This window comes from Myiozetetes cayanensis, unplaced genomic scaffold (genome assembly GCF_022539395.1).
Source record: "Myiozetetes cayanensis isolate MyiCay16 unplaced genomic scaffold, myiCay2020 scf2-11, whole genome shotgun sequence".
NCBI lineage: Eukaryota > Metazoa > Chordata > Aves > Passeriformes > Tyrannidae > Myiozetetes > Myiozetetes cayanensis.
Genome location: NW_026087411.1, coordinates 47,732,126 through 47,749,789, shown reverse-complemented (window position 1 = coordinate 47,749,789; position 17,664 = coordinate 47,732,126). Strand labels below are relative to the sequence as shown.

Here is a 17,664-nt window from a genome sequence, read left to right as displayed (position 1 = left end):
AAGAAAAGTTTTGTGGTTGCCGTTTTGTGGGTTGTAGTAAACACAGATTCACTAAGGAGTTAACTGCAGGTGCATGTACAAGAAATTTGTTCTAAAAGGCAGTTCTAAACACAGAGCCCAGAATGTCAGGAAAATTCAGATTAATGACAGCGTGCGATAGAATGCACTCTCTCTCCCAGAGTCTTCTAAATGAGTCTCTCCTTAATGCATCTGGTCAGACATCCAAATTTTTGATTAACTTATTACCTCTGTTGTCTATCCATGACCTCTGTGGTGATTGCTTTCCAGCGTCTATTCAATCCTGCCAGTTTATCCTTTAGGAAGCTCCCATCTGTAGCAGACAGTTTCTGTATGATCCCCTCCCCAGTTCTATTCAGTGCTGAAACACTGCTCTGATGACTGTTGACTCCCTCTTCAAGTTCCTGTCAGAAACATAAAAGCCACACAAAATTTTATTACTGACCTAAAGTGACTTCGATCTGAGGCTCATGATATGCAAGACGAATTCTGGGTGCATATTATTTTACTAAAACAGGCACTTAAAGCCATCTTACTTAGACTTGGATACTGTTGATTTAAATTATTAATGTTCTGTTGTTGAATCTAGTTCAATTTTATGAGTGTCATAAAAAGAAAGTGACACAGAATAGGCTGCCAAATACTACTTAGAATCACATGAATTCATTTAAACCACCAGTGTTGAAATCTACACTCATGTTTGATTTCTTTTCTCTTAACGTACAATACTTCCTAGTAGTGTTAACAGATGGTATGACATTTTTTACCAGTTCTTTTCATAGCCTATAGCCCTAACTTTTTCTTTAACTTCAGAGTATTTTAGCAAGGATAATTATGGCTGTGCTGTCACAGTCCCAGACACCACAGAAAATCCATTAAGCTAAAGGAAGTCAGAAGATGTCAGGATTAAACCTTCAGATATCCCTAACCACTACAAAAATCTTACCTTGTTAGCAAAAATTTATTTGCTACTTGATGAGGAATAAGATGATTCAAGAAAGAGAAGTGAAATGCCCTAGAAGGAAACTTTAAGCAGCAACACGGATAAAACACAAGCTGTGATTTAGACAGAAACTTACATTTCTTTCACAACACACACCTGACACTTACATAACTATTAATCTCGGAAGAATAATAAATCTTTAAAGTTATGCTTTCTTATTATTATTTAAAAGGAAGTAAAATAACTAAAAAGACATTAGAGAACTAAATTCCAGAACTAAAGTCTGAAAAAATACAACATAAGATTCCTGTAATTGGAATCTTCTCTTTTTCTAGATTGTTTATACAAGGCAGTATCTTCCAAAGTCATTTATTTAAAGTTAGGTAAGTTATAAATTATCATCATTTGGATCCATTTTTTAATTATGAGATGAAAGTAAATGAAATAATATACTGGATTTTTTAACTGATTGACATATTTTTGAAGCTGTAATAAAATTTATAAACGGACATAAATTATGCCAACATTTGAATTATCAAATTATCTCAAACGTATCCATACTAAGAGTGATCATAAAGCCCCATACTATAAGGAGTTGAGCTCTTCCTCAAGAATAATTTCAAACTGCAACTGAAATAGAAATTTCAAGAGTTACCGCTTTTTAAAGTGTAATTGCACAGCCTCACTGCTAATACATATGTCTGTATAGAAAACTACAATTTTAGACCAAAGTCTAGACTTTTCGCAGCTTGCTTGCTTTATGCACTAATCACACATACCTGCTGATGCAGCCCCGCTGTCTGCAGCTCCAGGCTGCCATCCGGACCACGGGCATCAGCTAGTAACGCTTCAGCTTCCGTTATCCAGTGGGAGAGATCATTGAGATCACAGTGGAACTGCCTCCATGCCTCAATCGCTCTGTCAAAGCAACTGTTCGAAAACAAAGGATTGAAAGGTTATCCAAACCACTTCGGAGAAGAGGCTCAGAATCCCACTCCAGTGAGCAGAAACTTTCCCTGCAGAACAGAAAGGCTAGCGTACAGCCTGGTTAACCAAGTCCCAGTACTGAAGGCTTCCTGGCATAGTAGCAGCTGGTGAAAGCCAACAGCAGAGACTGCTGTTAACTTCCAGATCAAGGAAAAAAGGGCAATCCTAAGCAAACTTCTGTTTCAATCACTTAAAAAATAAAGATTGATTAGCTACATCAAATTGGTCTGTAGAACCCTTTTCTTCCTTATCATGAAACGTGTCAGATATCAGACAGTGAGAAATATGAAATATGATTAATTGCTCAGATTTTTTTTTTCCTCCTTCATAAGCTATGGGGTGCTGGTGCCTGGAATTTATTAAGTGAAGGTGATTTTGATTATATAAAACCATACCAGTGGGCATGCATAAGTGGGTCTTATACATTTTAATCACAAAATAATTTAACAGGAATTTCATTGTCATCAACTTTGCAGACTCAAATTAATGTGTAGCTTAACTTGAAGGGTAACATTTTGTAACATGGAGCAAGTGGAATTATTACTGCTAGAAAGTTGTTTTTTAACAAAATGAGAGTTGTCTTACATTAAAAAGCTAGGAAAATCAGAGCATGAATGCTAAACAAGGAAACCATGCCAGAAAGGAATAGAGTGGCTTGCTTTCTATTTGTTGATTGTTAACTATTCCAAACCAATAAAAACAGTCATTTTTAAAGACACAGGAGGCCAGGTCTCCTGTTAATCACAGGACCCTCTAACATGACAGATGAACAATCTCACTTGCAGCCCATTATTTTTGGCTCAAGTAATTGCAACAGTAGAGACTCCAGGGTTATTGCATGTATGTAGATACAATCTGAAATTAGCAGCATAACATCAAAGATATCTAAAAGCAAAGTTTAAAGAGCTACCATTGCATCTCTTTTTTTTCCACTAATTAAATTCAATGAACTCAGAGTTCCTGGGGCAATTATTTTCATCAAAATTATATCTCATTTTTAAAAGACATCCATTCTTGATACATACAGGGCTTATTTGCTATTATTATTATTCATATCGGCCAATTCCGATAAAGAAGTCTTAAAAATCTCTACTTAAATTTTTCTAACCTTATCGCCTAGTTCTACCATTTCAGTTTCCTGCATGTATCTTGATTCAACATACTAGACCCATCTGTAGACTGACCCCAAATCTCAATCTCCTTTTATTTCTCAGGTATATTTCAGTCTAACTGAACATATTGTCTCATGATAGATCTCATTCCACATTTAATGAGAAGATATATTCTAAGCACTTAAAACAGATTAAAAGAATATTTTATTACTTCCTTAAAAATTAAAGTTTTTGAGGGATTTTAAAATGTCAGAGGAGAACACTGAGATACAAAGCTTTAACTCCTTCTATTTTTGATGTGAGACTACAATTCCATCAGTATTTTGAGCAATGAGACAAAGCTTCACTCCAGTTTTGAGCCAGATGCACATGCTGCTGTTTCCTTAGAGACTGTCTCGCTGAAAGATAATGGTACTAAATCCTATGACTATTGCACCAAGACTTGGGTATTTATTGCCTCCTCCACAGGAGGAATCTACTACTTCCAAACTACATCTCATTTCAAAGACACCAATACTTTTTAGCACTGGGGAAAAATCCCTAGCAGAAGGAGCAGAACTGGCAAACCACCACTGTTACAAGCAGCTCAACAACGCACTAAGCCCACATATACACACAATACACACACCCATTTTACTCTATACACATGTTCAAGTCAAACTGTGGTCAGCTGGATTTAGCTGACTACTTAGAAGCTTAGCTAAGTACAGTTTAATTCAACTTGTGCTTGGCTACAAAGCTTTTATCAAAGGTTTAACTACTTAGCTGGCACTCAGTCTTTACTATCTCTGAAAACGAAATCAATCTTTTGCCACAGGATTCAGATGCCGTTTCTCCTAATTTCAAAATCTCCATCCACTCCAGAAATAGGAAAAAAGGCAAAGATGATTAACAAGATAGTTATCTAGCTTTTACTTAGCACAAGCTTTTACTAGCACTTTACTTTTTACTAGGAAAAGCAAGATTAAATTTGGCTAATAGTTCTTCTTCATAACAGAAAGGGTTGACAAATACTAATGCCAAAATACAGTATTTTAATATTGAGACTAATAATGTCTTCACTAATCCAAGTACATACTTCAGCATTTTTATACATTCAGGAAGCTGTGTATCATTTCTCTAAACTGCTAGTACAGTAGTCCCTTTTCGTGTGAAAATCAAGCCCCATAATATTCTCACTAAGATGAAGAGCTTTACAAACTTCATGAAGTTCAAGATTAATGTGTATTCAGTAAGTAAGTGAAGAGGTAATCTGTTGCATTTTGCCAGATATTCATAAACATTAAACCTACCTTCTAAAATGAGAGGACTAGGTTTCTGGTTAACCCTGGCTACTTAATGAAAACAAATCTGAGTAGTAAAGGAAACTGTACTCATACTTAAAAAATTAAAACACTAGTTAAAGCTTTTCAAGTAAGTTATAGGTAGAAAAAAAGGTATAACTAAATCTTAGTGCATACTATGTCTATGAGGACAAGAAAATAGCTGCAGGCATATGAATATAGATGGGCACCAGATTCTGGAGTAGTTGTCTCCAAATCTAGCAGGTGACCACCCAGAGAGAGCACAGAAAGTGGTACCTAGCTGGCATCGCTGATTTCTAATTAAAAAACACACAGTGAAATAACATTGCCTGCTGAGTTAACAGAAATCTTGATCCTTCACTGATCCAGTGGCCCAGAATTTCTGCAAGCCTCTACTTAGACATTGCTACCAACTGATTTTTATATTCCTACACACATCAGTGCTCTGAGAAAGAGTTAAAAACATCAGCTTATGTAATACACACTCTTCCTAAAAACATCTCTTCAAAATATGCTGTCACATGTGTTTGGTATCATATTTCTGGTGCTACAAAGCCAGTGAACATGGTTAAGCATAACTTTAGGCTCTACAGAACTTCTGCATCATCCATTACCTTACATCACCATTAAAAACCAAATAATGTAAAACCAAATAATGTAAAATTAACTATAGTATGAGCCTCTGCATTTAATTTTAAATTTAATAGAATAATTTTCAGTCATTAATGTGCATTTTTTGCACAGTAGCAATCTCAGTGCCTACTGCTGTTTGCAGTGTGAGTACCTTCAGCTTAGTGCTAACTTCCTGAACATATACTTTCACACTTTTACAAATTCCAACTTAAAATACTCATCTAACACACTTTGCCAAGTTTGACCACGTAGTATTTAGTTTGGTTTTAAACATTTAAAATTTAGATAAGGTATTTTAAATTAGATTCAGGTAAGATATTTTTGATTTAGAGTATCTTCTGTAAGGAGTGGGGAGAAATTTGTGGAAAGGAAATAAGAAATACATATTTCTTAAGCACTGATTTCAGTGTTCTCTTGTTTTCTCAATCACAAAATTTTCTGATCTTGTCATTTCTCATCTTCAATTACTTATAATAATAATGGCCAGTCTTCGCGAGCGAAGATCCGGGGAAGGTCTTTACACCTTCCAGCCTGCGCATTGGATTTTTTAGGTGAGACGCAGTGTGCGCGGAACTGAGTCCACCCTTTAATCCTAAGGTTCATCTGCCGGGGCCAAGCGAGCTTGGACGGTGGCAGCGAGGTCCTTAGGACGTAGATGGGTTGCCTTTTTAAGGGTTAACGAGCTCCATCTGCCCAGGGAGTGGCCCTAACCGGGAATTGAACCCGGGCCTCGGCGGTAACAGCGCTGCGCCCTTACCACTAGACCACCAGGGTATTATTATTCAATTACTTACAACTAATAGTATTGACAACTATCACAGGTGCTGTGTTTTAAAGACCCCATTCTTTCAAACTCCTTCCCTCCTTCAAAAATCAGCTTTAAATTCTTTGTTATAAAATGTCCTACTCAACCCTATTCTTCTAGAATTGCTTTGTGATACCTTTACAAAAAAAAAATTATGTTTTAAAAACAAAACATTATATTTTATAAAGTAGAAACAATCATCTTCAAACTACAATTTGCACGTTAACAGTTTCAACATTCAATAATTTCAGAAATTACTTTTCAGTGCTAAATATTAAAGCTGATTACTCCCAAACCCATCTTCACCATTAAGGTACATTTGAAAAACACTTATATAAAGATGTACATAAAATATTTACCACGTGATCACAGAGACCAATCATCCTTGACTTACCACTTACGATCATTGTATATTCTATTAATTCTATCCCATTCCGCATTCAACTGAGTTAGTGCATCTCCTATTTGTACTGCCTCAGGTCCAGATGCTTCTAATATAACATCAGGCTGCTTCTCATGTATGACTGCAATTTGGTCCCCGAGTTTATCCAAAATATCTTTTATGTTCTGGAAGCACAGTAATGACACAAGGCATTAGTAAAGTCAACTCTAGCAGGAAATTTAAAAACAAAAACACACACGCACCAAAAAGCAATCTCTTCAAAATGCTGTTCCAAAAATCAGCATCTACGATAAGACCATGACCAGCTGTATCAGCAGTTTACAGTTTAAATCTATTTTAGCAGCTGAACTGAATAGTTCATTAGACCTTCTTAAACATGTGTTCTTCTCAGTTTTTTACAAAGGAGATGAAATATTTTATATATCAAATTTGTCCCTAAGGTAAAGGGGCATATCATATTTCTCAAAACAGCAGTATCTTCATTATTAAACAAATCTGCTCATATCATGAAGACATTGTACATACTCCTTCCTCATGTAAAAATATGGACCACAAAATATTTTTTTAATTTGGCTTCATGTGGCTGCCCATTTGCACAGAACTGCAAAAGCATAAAAGTTTCAGATATAAATCACAGTGATAAAGTTAAGGTAATCAATCTCAAATATCACTGAACTATGATGTGAAAATTCCTTTAAACCAGATGCTGTTGTAAGACTGCCTTGGTATTCAGAGGACAAACAGTCGATGCATACAGTGGAATTTACTTAACTTTTTTAATTTAAAAGAGTAATGCTTCCAAAAATCCTATGCTCTGCTATTTGCTTCTTCTGAAAACATCCTTAGAATATACTTAAACTTCAAAATCAGATGAGACACCTGCACCCAAACGTAGTATTTAAAACTCATCTTAAAATAAACACTCCTAATTTGTCTCAAGGGAGCACAGAAGCAGAGTAAACAGGGACATGATATTATCAACTAAACAGTTGTCAAAGGCTGGTATCATTCCTCTATTTGCTTATGCAAACTATGTAAAAAAAACCAAAACATGAAAAATGGAAGCATGTACACAGCAGAAAAAAAAAAAACAGGTCAGAAAAATGGACTGAAATTCTGAAAAGCTTTTAAGGGACCTGTAAAACAGCTGCAGAAACATCTGATCTGTCTCTTGGTGAGAGGCAAAGCCTGACTACCTCAGACATGGACCCTGCTATGATTCCCAGTCCAGGGAGGAACATCAACACTGCAGCACACCATATGTAATTCCCAACTCCAATGGATGTTTTCTGGGGTAATGTCTGTGCTCTTTTGTATGCTCAGAACTAACTGGGACTCAGACTTCTACATTCTTTACTCACGTGTGACAGCAGGATTCAGTATTTTCAAACATACTTCATCCCCTTTTGAAAAAGGCCAAATCCTTAACTACTTCCTCATCATTCATCACACAGGTAAATCCACTGGCTAATAATAAGAAGCGGGAGTTTAACACTGAATGCATATTGATGCTTTGCTAATTAAAATAGGGACCATCATCTTGTGGCCTCATATACAGCTTCATAAAAAGTCAAGAATTTCCCTTTCTCCCTCTTCTACGTGAGCAATTGTTTTCACACAACAGAAAACCAACAGTTGTATTAAGGAGATCAAGCAGGAATGTTAAGGAGAGTGGCTTTAGCATTACTATATATTTTACGTAGACTATGTGATGAAAAACAAGTGTCTCCAACAAGTTAAACCCTGCTCCCTCAACCTCCCACCCAACTTTCATGCTACTGCACTTTGTATCCAGATTATGCATAGAAAAAAAAATTTGTCAACAGAAATGTTGTTTTTAATTTTCAGTGCATTTTGATCCCATATATATATATGGAGCAAGAACAGAAATACAACTATACAGTTGCTAAGGTGGGGGTCTTTCTTCTGCTGTTCTCTTCTCCACTCTAGATATAATGCTTAGGCATGCAGTACCTTCAGTGCATCTTCCTGAGATGAAAAATCCTCATAGATGCCAGTATTTAGCTCTGGTGCATTCAGCAGAAGTTCAACATCAGCCATGGCCAGCAAAACTTTGTTGATTTCAACCAAGTACTCAGCTGAAAAAGGCAAGGTCCTAACCCCTGTGGTAAACTGGCCTTTTAACCTCTGATGGACAGGAGTTGCCTGAAAACATGAAAGTCCATTTTAGATTTCAAACCACAAGCAATTTTATGAAAAAATTCTAATTCAGTAAGCTATATTCAGAATAAATACCTTTCTACATTAAAAGACAAAGCAAAGGCCTTTCTAGAAAGGTTATATAAATTCAGAAAGCTCCAAGTCCTGCAGAAGACAGTTTCTACATTTACATAACAAGTTAGAAAACAGAAGATATCATGCTTCACAATGATCCTGTATAATTCTCGGTTAAATTCTGGGGAATGAGAAGGGCACTGCTGTTTCTCTCACCTTGATCCTTACCATTGCCAGAAACTACACTTCTTGATTGAGCTTGTACCTAGCTGTCATTATAACCCACTCTCTGCTTCCTTTACCATCAAGGACTCCCAAAAGTTACCAATATACTTTTTTCCTCTCCATATTCTTTTCAGTAACCATCTCCAACCACATTTCCCAATCATTTCTTAAATAAATTAGTGTGCCACCAGTACCCCAATATGCTTTCTGCAGGAATAAGAGACACTAACTCCTCAAGAGCTTGGCAATTGTTTCCTGCTCTGGCTGCAAGACTAGGCTATCTAGCCAAGTATCATGTTAGCAGATAAGAGTAAGAATAGTAATTTAATGCAGCTTTTTCTTGGCTCACAAATGATGGCCTGCATCAGAAGCATTAGGAAGCCTGCTGTAAGAACCCATGCCTGGCAAAATCAGCAGAGGCAGGTGAAGCAGACTGAAAGAATTTTTTTGCTGAAAAAGTTTCTTGTCAAACAAGATTCTATTACCATCTCTGAAAACAGCCCAGTTCTTTAAAATCGTCAAATAAAAAGTAAACCCACCTCCAAATATTGAACGATTCAACCAATTTCCAAATCACCATTCTGTACTTAGTGAATTTGAGTCAAGTAAGACAGAAGCATTGGACTGTGTGATTTACTAACACCTGAGAATACACTTAAGAGAGTGAAGAATAAATTTATATTTACAGAAATTCCAGCCAGCGAATTTCACTTTGCAATTTGTCTGGTCTGGGTGAACACATGAAAATCCCTAACACAGCAGCCAAACAATAAGATACTAAGCCCCACTAACAAAGCTGTTTGCAAGCACCTCTCTATATCTTCCTCCTCCACATGTTTCTCAAATTGCTCAGAGCCCCATCCAACCTGGCCTGGAATGCTTCCAGGGATGGGGTTTCCACAACTTCTCTAAGCAGCCTGTTCTGATGCCTCACCACCCCCAACAGTGAAGAATTTCTTCCTAATATCTAACCTAAACCTACTCTCCTTTAGTTTGAATTCATTCTCCCTTGTCTTATCACCACATGCCCTTTCAAAAGTCCCTCTCCATCTTTCCTTCAGGTCTCCTTTTAGGTACTGGGAGGCTTTTATAAGGAACTCCCCAGAGCCTTCTCTTCTCCAGGCTGAACAATCCCTCTCACTGTCTTTATAAGAGCAGTGCTTCAGTCCTCTCTCAGCTTTTCTTAAGTATGCACAAATAAAAGAGTTAATCAAAGGTTATTTAGGAGGAAAACTGACTCAATGGCTTAATAGCCCTGTTCTACTTAAATTTCAGTGGTGACAGAACACGTTTATTAAGTTTGATCTCTCTTTAACTACTACTGCAGGAAGAAGGGGAATACGGGGTTACTAGTGAACATTTTATAAATAACACCTCTCAGTAAGAACTGCTAAAAAAATGCTTAATTCAGAGGTAAAATAAAAATTGGTTTCCTCCTATACTTAGCATCTAGTGTAACCTGGAATTCAAAATTAGATTTTGGATTTTCTTCCCTTTCCTCTTTTACACTTAAAAATATTTTGAAACAAAATGTACCAAAGATTCAATTCAAGGAGATTCTCTGACTTGCTTCCAAGTGGATTTTGGAAAATACTGCCCAAGAAATTGAAATAAAATTAAAGAATTTGCCTCCTTGCACATTTAACCACATAAACATTTTAACCAATTAGCCAAACAAATCTTAGACCTCATATTATTTATTGTCTCTGCAAATAGAAAATTCTTTTGAATAGAAACACTTTTAAACCATTTCTTGCCCCTTCTGACACTCAAAATATTTCAGAGCCAGGTTTCTCGTAAAAGGTTTTCCAAAGCTCAAATCTCATGTCTATTTCATTCTTCTGTGTTAATTAATGCAGTTGACAAACAAGGGTTCATATTTAAGGGAACCCAGCTATAAGTATGTATAAGTAAATACGATTCACATTTAAGTAATCCTATAAAAAGTACATTAGACAAATATTTTTTTTTATTACAGGAATAATACTTGAAGAGCCTCTAAGATGGTGTCTGCGTTTCACTTTAAAGAGAAAGCCGCATTGTGCCTGCAACAGCATATTCACTTGCCACCTGCTAAATTATCATTAGCACTTCAAAACAACTTCCTAAAACCTGGAAAAATCTCTCAGGAAATTTAGTCAACTAATTACCTCCGCAAGTTGAAGTTTAATTTTTCCTTTCCCTCATTCTGAGCCAAGAGCAATTTAAATACTAAAGCAAGGTTAGAAAAGAAGGACCTCAAGGAGATACACACTTCCAATGCAGGTTTTTCTTTCTAACGGATTGTGGCAAAACAAGGGTTACTTAGAAGTACCTGCTATGCAGAAGGGTTACCAATATTTCAGAGCCACTTAACTCCATAATCCCGAGAAGCACACATGATGAGGAATATTTATGATCCAGCTACTTCCAGCAAATCAATATATAGATATGCCCTTTGAAGCACCATAAATAAGTCCTCTCCTACACACTCGTTTACAAAAACATAATAAATAATGTATTACATAAAACCTTAATTGGAGTTACTCCCCAGCTTGGCAGCTGAAAACTTCCTTTCCCTCCCTGTTTGTTCATTTCAAACACTATTTTCTCTCTTCTCTGCTCACTGCCCCTTCCTTACATCAAGGTGAGGTGTTAAGTCACCTGCACACCTGTGGGTGAAAAAATTCATTTAGTGTTTGTCAGTCCTGAGATGAGCAACAAGCACTGCAGTTTTCAAGTCTGATGCCTCCACTAAAATTCTGGTGCAACTGTGATTATCTAAACTGCTGATGATATTTAAGAACACTATTTCTCCCTCTAACAGTGTTATGGTCTCATACCATTTTTGGTGATCAAGATTAATTAGCAGAGCAGGTGAAAGAGCAAGTCATAAAAATAAAATAAGGTAACTTATTTTACAGGCTGGCTTACCCCTCAAATATCAGAAAATTAGAGAAACAAGCACACAAAGCAAAACAGCAGTTTCTGTTTCCACAGCAGTAACAGAAACAGCCATGGTCCCTCTCTGAAAGTCTAGCTGACTCAGCCAGACCAGAAGCTACATCTGGAAGAAAAAGGATATTCTCACACAATTTAACTAATTCTGAACAAGGATGTTTCTCCATCAATAGTCTATTGTAATTGCTATGGTAATCCAAATTTACATGATATTCTGCATTCAGCAACCAGATTCAGTAATCCAAGAATGGATCTAGAAGTAGCAGGGATTAGCTGCAGTATATCCCTAAGGAAAACAGCTTTATACAAAACAAAGGATCTCCCTTAGAGAAGATCAGTCAACCTGCAGTAAGACTGAGGGTGACAAGAAAGACCAGTCTGTGGCACAACTGGACTGCTCCCATTAGCAAAGAGTTCTCCAAGTGCACCTTTTTCCCGTTTCAATCCAGTAATTGATTGACTCAGAGCATCCGATGGTCAAACAGAAAAACTGTACCATGTTTTACTTTAAATGTGCATGGATCCCCATTTTCTTCAAACAAATTCCCTGACATTACTCAGGTCCCAAGGAGCTCACATCACCAGCAGGGACTGTTGGAGACCCAACAAAGCAGTCAGATGTCAGACAGTTAAACAGACCCTGGGGCCATCTTTGCTGCCCAGCTCCACATGGGAGGCTTATAATGTGAAATAGTATTTCTAAAGAGAAGCAGATTTAAAAGGTTTACTTTCACAGTTGATACTGAATAGCCTGTGTGACCAAGGAGAGCAGACCATCTATCACAGGCAGTTGAAGGCCACATAGCATTATAGCTGAGAACGAGGAGCACCACATAATAATGTTGTGATGTGAGTCTCAAAGGGAACCAGAGCATTTTATCCCTGCCTCCCAGTTAACTGGTGCTAGGTTAAAAAGTTACAGAGCAGTCAAAAATATTGATAGGTGTTAATTTTGAAGCTTTGTATGTAGAAACTGAGAAGTACTTCACAGACTGCCTAGACCCCAAGTTTGTCTAAGAAATTACTTAGTGATTCACAAGGTTCCTCACTGTTATTGCCTAAAATATTAATGTAATTACCATGCAATAGAAGTGTTTTGATGGATGAAAAGGAGAAATAAAAAAATAAATTCAAAAAACACACACACAAAAAATATCCACAAAACCACAGCAAAACAAACAAATAAAAAAGCATTTATACCCTCAACAATTAAGACATACAACTTTCTGGGCAGTAAGTTCTATCAGACATCCTATTAAGTCAGTTGTGAAATTGTTTGTCAAGACCCACACACACAATATCAGAAACACTTCAACCTTAGTCTGTTTTATTAATTTTCATTGTGTACAGTAATATCAATCACATGAGGGCAGTTATCACTCCTTAAGAAGTTTAGGCAGTGAAAGGCATCAGAGTGGTTAAAATATCTTGACCGCAGGATGCAGTGGTATTGAATTTAAGCCTCAAATGAGGATTTTATCATACCTGCATCAAACTAATATTAAATAAAGCTGTTTGAGTTAGAGTATCAAAAAGGGTTAAGTATAAACCCAAGGATCAAGACTGGCAAGAGAAACTGTCCTGAATCATGTCTACTGCCCAGATCATGCTCTAAGATTTGGGTCTGAGGGATGGGGTCTTTTGGACCTATGACAACTATGTAGAAATCCCAAACCAGTATATGCTGATAATTTCCTAATGAAAAATGAATGCTGTCATTTAGAAAACATTTCTTTCTGAAGAGGTGTCAAAAGAAGAGCCATTAAACCCTAATACATAAATCTCTAAAGCTCATACATAGCATTCACTGTTTGCTCTAAGAAATAAAAGTCTTCTTTACCAGTAGTTTTTGTTCATCTTCCACACCCTGTGGCAGATGACCCTCAGCCTCATCCAGCCACTTCATTAGATTGTCATGTTCCTTTTTATACTGTGAAAACACCGGAGAGAGTTCCACCACCTGCTTCCTTTGAAATGACCTGTACTCCTACAATCCAATGTATTAGGAAAATATGATACAAAAAGAAAGAAGTAGTGAACAGAACAGGTCTTACTTATTCGAAACACAAAAACACTTGTAGGATTCATCTGAAGAAGAAAATTCTAAAATATGCAATAGTAGTAATTTATTTTTCAATAGCTATATTCTATTTATCTGCATAGAAGTGTAATCAAAGCAAGCCTGAGGGTCATACCCTGCCTTTGAACTACATCTCTTCTTACCAATTCTAATATGGTCCAAATAGGTAAGCTAAAAGGAGTATAAAAAAATGGATCCCCTTTGTTCTAGACAAAAACATTTTTAATATGGCATGCATTGAAAGCACCACAACATACTGGAGTCCATAATTACCACTAACACGCTCTATAGGAAGCAAAAGAAATTTGGAAACAAGCTCATTCACAGAAACATCTCCAGCTGAGAGTTCAATGAATATGGTTTTTTACATGTATCTATTGTAGTCACTCTTCACACAGCCTGGTGGTGGACATAAACCTCTGTTTAAGGGCCAGCAAAGACAAACGAAGCAAATGGAATTCACTACACCCACATGTGTAAATGCATATAGGGTGGCCCTCTGTGAAGCTGTGAAAAGGACTTTAAAAATCGAAACCACTCCTGCCAAACTTAGGGATGACAAAATTCATATTTTGGAATTGCAAAGATTCAGAGAGTCAGATTGTGTGTACACACATTTAACTCTCCCCTAGAGAATTTTACACGCTAAAGGAGTTGTAAGTTGCAAAACACAGATAAATACAATAAAATATGGTTGTAAGTGGGATATCAAAGGGAAAACTGCATAAATGAGCTATAGTAACTATCATAACTGTACCTGCACACTCTTGTACTTTTTCTGCAGAAGCAACAGCTGTATGCGGATCTTCTCTCTCTTATGGTCCTCCATGGGCTGCTGTAGCAACTGCCCTCCTCTCTGCAAGACTTCTTCAATCTGAGCTCTTTCTTGATCCAGCTAAAATTACACAAATCTCTATTATCCACAGAAATTAATTTTAGAAAGATTAACTGCTGAGATATCAACAGAAATGCTAGCAAACTGTTGTTTTATTATCCAAGTGGGAGCCAAATAAATTCAAGCAGAGATTCTGTTCCACAACTACCATATCCTAAAATCCAGCTTGCTCATTCCATAAACTTCATAAAGAGATGCACTGCAGGATATATAATGAGCCAGCAGCAGGCAGCCACATCAATAGGGTGCTATGACTTTAGCTCCTCTCCTGTTCTATACATTCCTTGACAATAATAAGCAAGCTCAGAGCACAACAGCAAGAAAACAAAAATTAACAAATATAAAAACACCACAAAGGAAAGCCTATGTCCTATAACAATAGGTCCTTCTACAGAGGTCTTTTAAAATGTGCTTTCTGTGGTATACGTGGCATTTTTCATAGACTTATACTCAGCTTTCCAGATCAGTTTATAATATTTGAAGTGCTTAAAAAGAATGCAGATAGAGCGACCTGACAGGACTTTACCCAATTTTGTAGGCAACAAGGCTAGAGTGGACAAGATGCTAACAAGAGTATGACAGTTTTATATGGGTGAATAGCCTAGATAAGAATCTAGACGATAAATTTGGTTCCAAGTTTTTATTTGGAATTCTAACATAGAGCCATATTAAAAGATTCCTACTTGCACCTTATCTCACAAGTATCCATTGACATGTCCTATGCACTGCGATTCAATATATCACACCAGTTTAAATTTGAACCCCATTACTTACACAGGAAGGATTCCTTATAAAGACCTGCTTTGAATAGAAGACAGAAGATAGATAAACAAAAATCAGAGTTCATTACCTGTATTATACAAAATCATGATAAAAATACAGACTCAGGTATGACTAGTTACTCTCAGTACACCAGACAAGAGGCAACAGCCATAGAAGTAACGGAAAATTTTGCAGTGTTTCCAACAACCTACTAATTCGCTTTATTTTCTACCCATAAGATCTCCAATCTTAAGGAGATTCTCAGAATTCCCCTGTGAAGTCTGCAGCAATGTAACACGGGGACAAAACAGAAAGGGAGTTAACAATTATTTAATTGTTCTATTGCTCACAAACCTTTTCATCTTCCCCACTCAATTCCACATGCTTTTCCACAACTTTTAACACATTCTGTATGTCACTCTCAAATTTTTCCAGGTCTGTAAAAGCCACTTTAACTTCGTGGGGCTCTGACACAACAGGAAGTCGTTCTTGTCCAAGAAGCATCTGCAAAGCAAAATAAATCTTTGTTCAAGTTGAAAATTTAGTCTGAGCTGTCACACACAGCTTAATGATTTAAAACAGTTCTCCAAGATCAGTTTGCAAGACCATGAGATATCAGCATATATAAAAAAATTGAGAGTTAGTTTGAACACAGCGTTGTTATTACCAAGTTTCTACATTAAAACTTCAATCTGAGTATTTTGGTCTTAAAAGAAATGAAAAACTTCCAGTTGCACTAGCTCATGGTGTTTTTCTGTAGCTCATAAATATGTACTGCAATAGATACATTTTTCTGAACAGTTGTTTGTACATTTTCCCATTCAACTCAAGTCATCACCTACTATTAAGGTAAAAAAAGTAGTTGGTTTAAAAATCAGTCTGTCTATTTTTCACATATAAATATCTACACTTAGAAGAGAACCAAAAACAGCAAAGTGCTGTTCCAATAAATAATGATCTATCCACTACAGCTAGTTGACATCATTTTGGCATAGAAGTCCCAAGCATGTTCTGGGGCTCGTTCATCCTCACCTTGGCACTTTTGATGTGCTGAGAGACCTTCTCAAAGTTACGGTTCAGTTCTGCCAGTTTGGGTTCAACAAGTTCATGGCACGACACCCCCCGACCATTCATTAAGATGATAGCCTGATCACGTACATTATCCACTCGAAGGCTAACATCATCTAATTCAGACGTTAAGCGCTAAAAAGTGAAAAAAAAAAAAAAAATGAAAATGGTTATGGGCAAGGCAAGGAAAGAAATACTTAAAAATAAAAAGTAAGCAAACCTGACAACACCATTTAGAATCCAGAAGTTGATTGGTAACATTTTGACGGTTGATGGCAACATTTCCTACCTTCACAGTTTCCTCCTTTTTGCTAGCTGACTTTTTCTCAATCTCATCCAGCAAGGCTTCAGCCTGATACAACCAAGTACTTATATGGGCAACATTTTCATCAAAAATTTCCAGTTGGCTCTGATGATTCTGGGAACAGGTGAGGAAAAAAAAAAAAAAAGTTTCAATATGAGAAACTTAAAAAAATTAACAAAAAAATCCCCATGCCTCCTCTTCCCTCCCCCCCAAAAAAACCCAAAACGTCCCATAAAAAATAAAAAACCCCACAACTCTGCCAGAATCTACATTATGAGTAAAAAGGAGATCAAAAAAGAGTGTTATGGATACACTTTGGAAAGAAACACTGAAAATTAGATTATATCTTTCATCTTCAACAGTACTTACAAGAATTCAATTTTCACTCTAAACCCCTTGATATTATTGTTCCTAATTCACAGAAAGGGAAACAGGAGTGACTGGGGTAGTTTGTACAACAAAATAAGGATAAACAACATGTTACGACGTTACAGCCAGACCACAATAATTCAGTCAACAAAAAAGCCCACATTTTTTTTAACCAGCACTAGCAGGTACAATAGTATGCACTACGTGCAGTTGTTGGGGTATTTTGATTGGAAAGGGATTACACCAAAGCTGCAAATCATAGTAGTTGAGTTTTGATGTTTTACTGATTGCATTAAAACATCTTCCTCTTAAGAAAAGTCACAAAATTGTAGACATGTTAATTAGGTCTGCTTTCACATGCAGTCAGAAATTGTAACATTAGATGCCACAGACAGAAGTAACATGTTATTCTGTGTGACAAAATAAAGCTATCAGATTTACCCTTCTGTTTAAGATTCTTACCCAAAAAAAGGACAGATAAGCTTTGATCTCTTAGACTAACAAAACAAAGGGAGGGAGAAAAGAGAGGAAGCCTATGATTACTCTCTATATCACTATCAAGACACAGTTTCACATAGAAA

At 36.6% G+C, this 17,664-nt stretch overlaps 1 protein-coding gene and 1 non-coding gene across 9 annotated transcripts in view; both read right to left on the bottom strand.

Moving 5' to 3' along the window:
• UTRN (utrophin) overlaps positions 1 to 17,664 on the bottom strand; it is a 389,435-nt gene that overhangs the window by 222,983 nt on the left and 148,788 nt on the right. For 3 of the 8 annotated variants that reach the window (XM_050314411.1, XM_050314404.1, XM_050314406.1), the window contains 10 exons: positions 16,700 to 16,828; positions 16,375 to 16,545; positions 15,697 to 15,846; positions 15,355 to 15,378; positions 14,443 to 14,580; positions 13,446 to 13,592; positions 8,180 to 8,371; positions 6,197 to 6,369; positions 1,741 to 1,891; positions 247 to 422 (listed from right to left, as the gene is read on the bottom strand). In XM_050314411.1, the coding sequence (XP_050170368.1) occupies positions 247 to 422; positions 1,741 to 1,891; positions 6,197 to 6,369; positions 8,180 to 8,371; positions 13,446 to 13,592; positions 14,443 to 14,580; positions 15,355 to 15,378; positions 15,697 to 15,846; positions 16,375 to 16,545; positions 16,700 to 16,828 (1,451 nt within the window). The remainder of the gene's footprint in view (positions 1 to 246; positions 423 to 1,740; positions 1,892 to 6,196; positions 6,370 to 8,179; positions 8,372 to 13,445; positions 13,593 to 14,442; positions 14,581 to 15,354; positions 15,379 to 15,696; positions 15,847 to 16,374; positions 16,546 to 16,699; positions 16,829 to 17,664) is intronic. The other 5 variants (XM_050314405.1, XM_050314408.1, XM_050314407.1 and 2 more) reach the window with 3 other exon arrangements.
• On the bottom strand, positions 5,700 to 5,771 carry TRNAN-GUU (transfer RNA asparagine (anticodon GUU)). The gene has a single exon. It is a non-coding gene; the product is annotated as a tRNA-Asn (tRNA).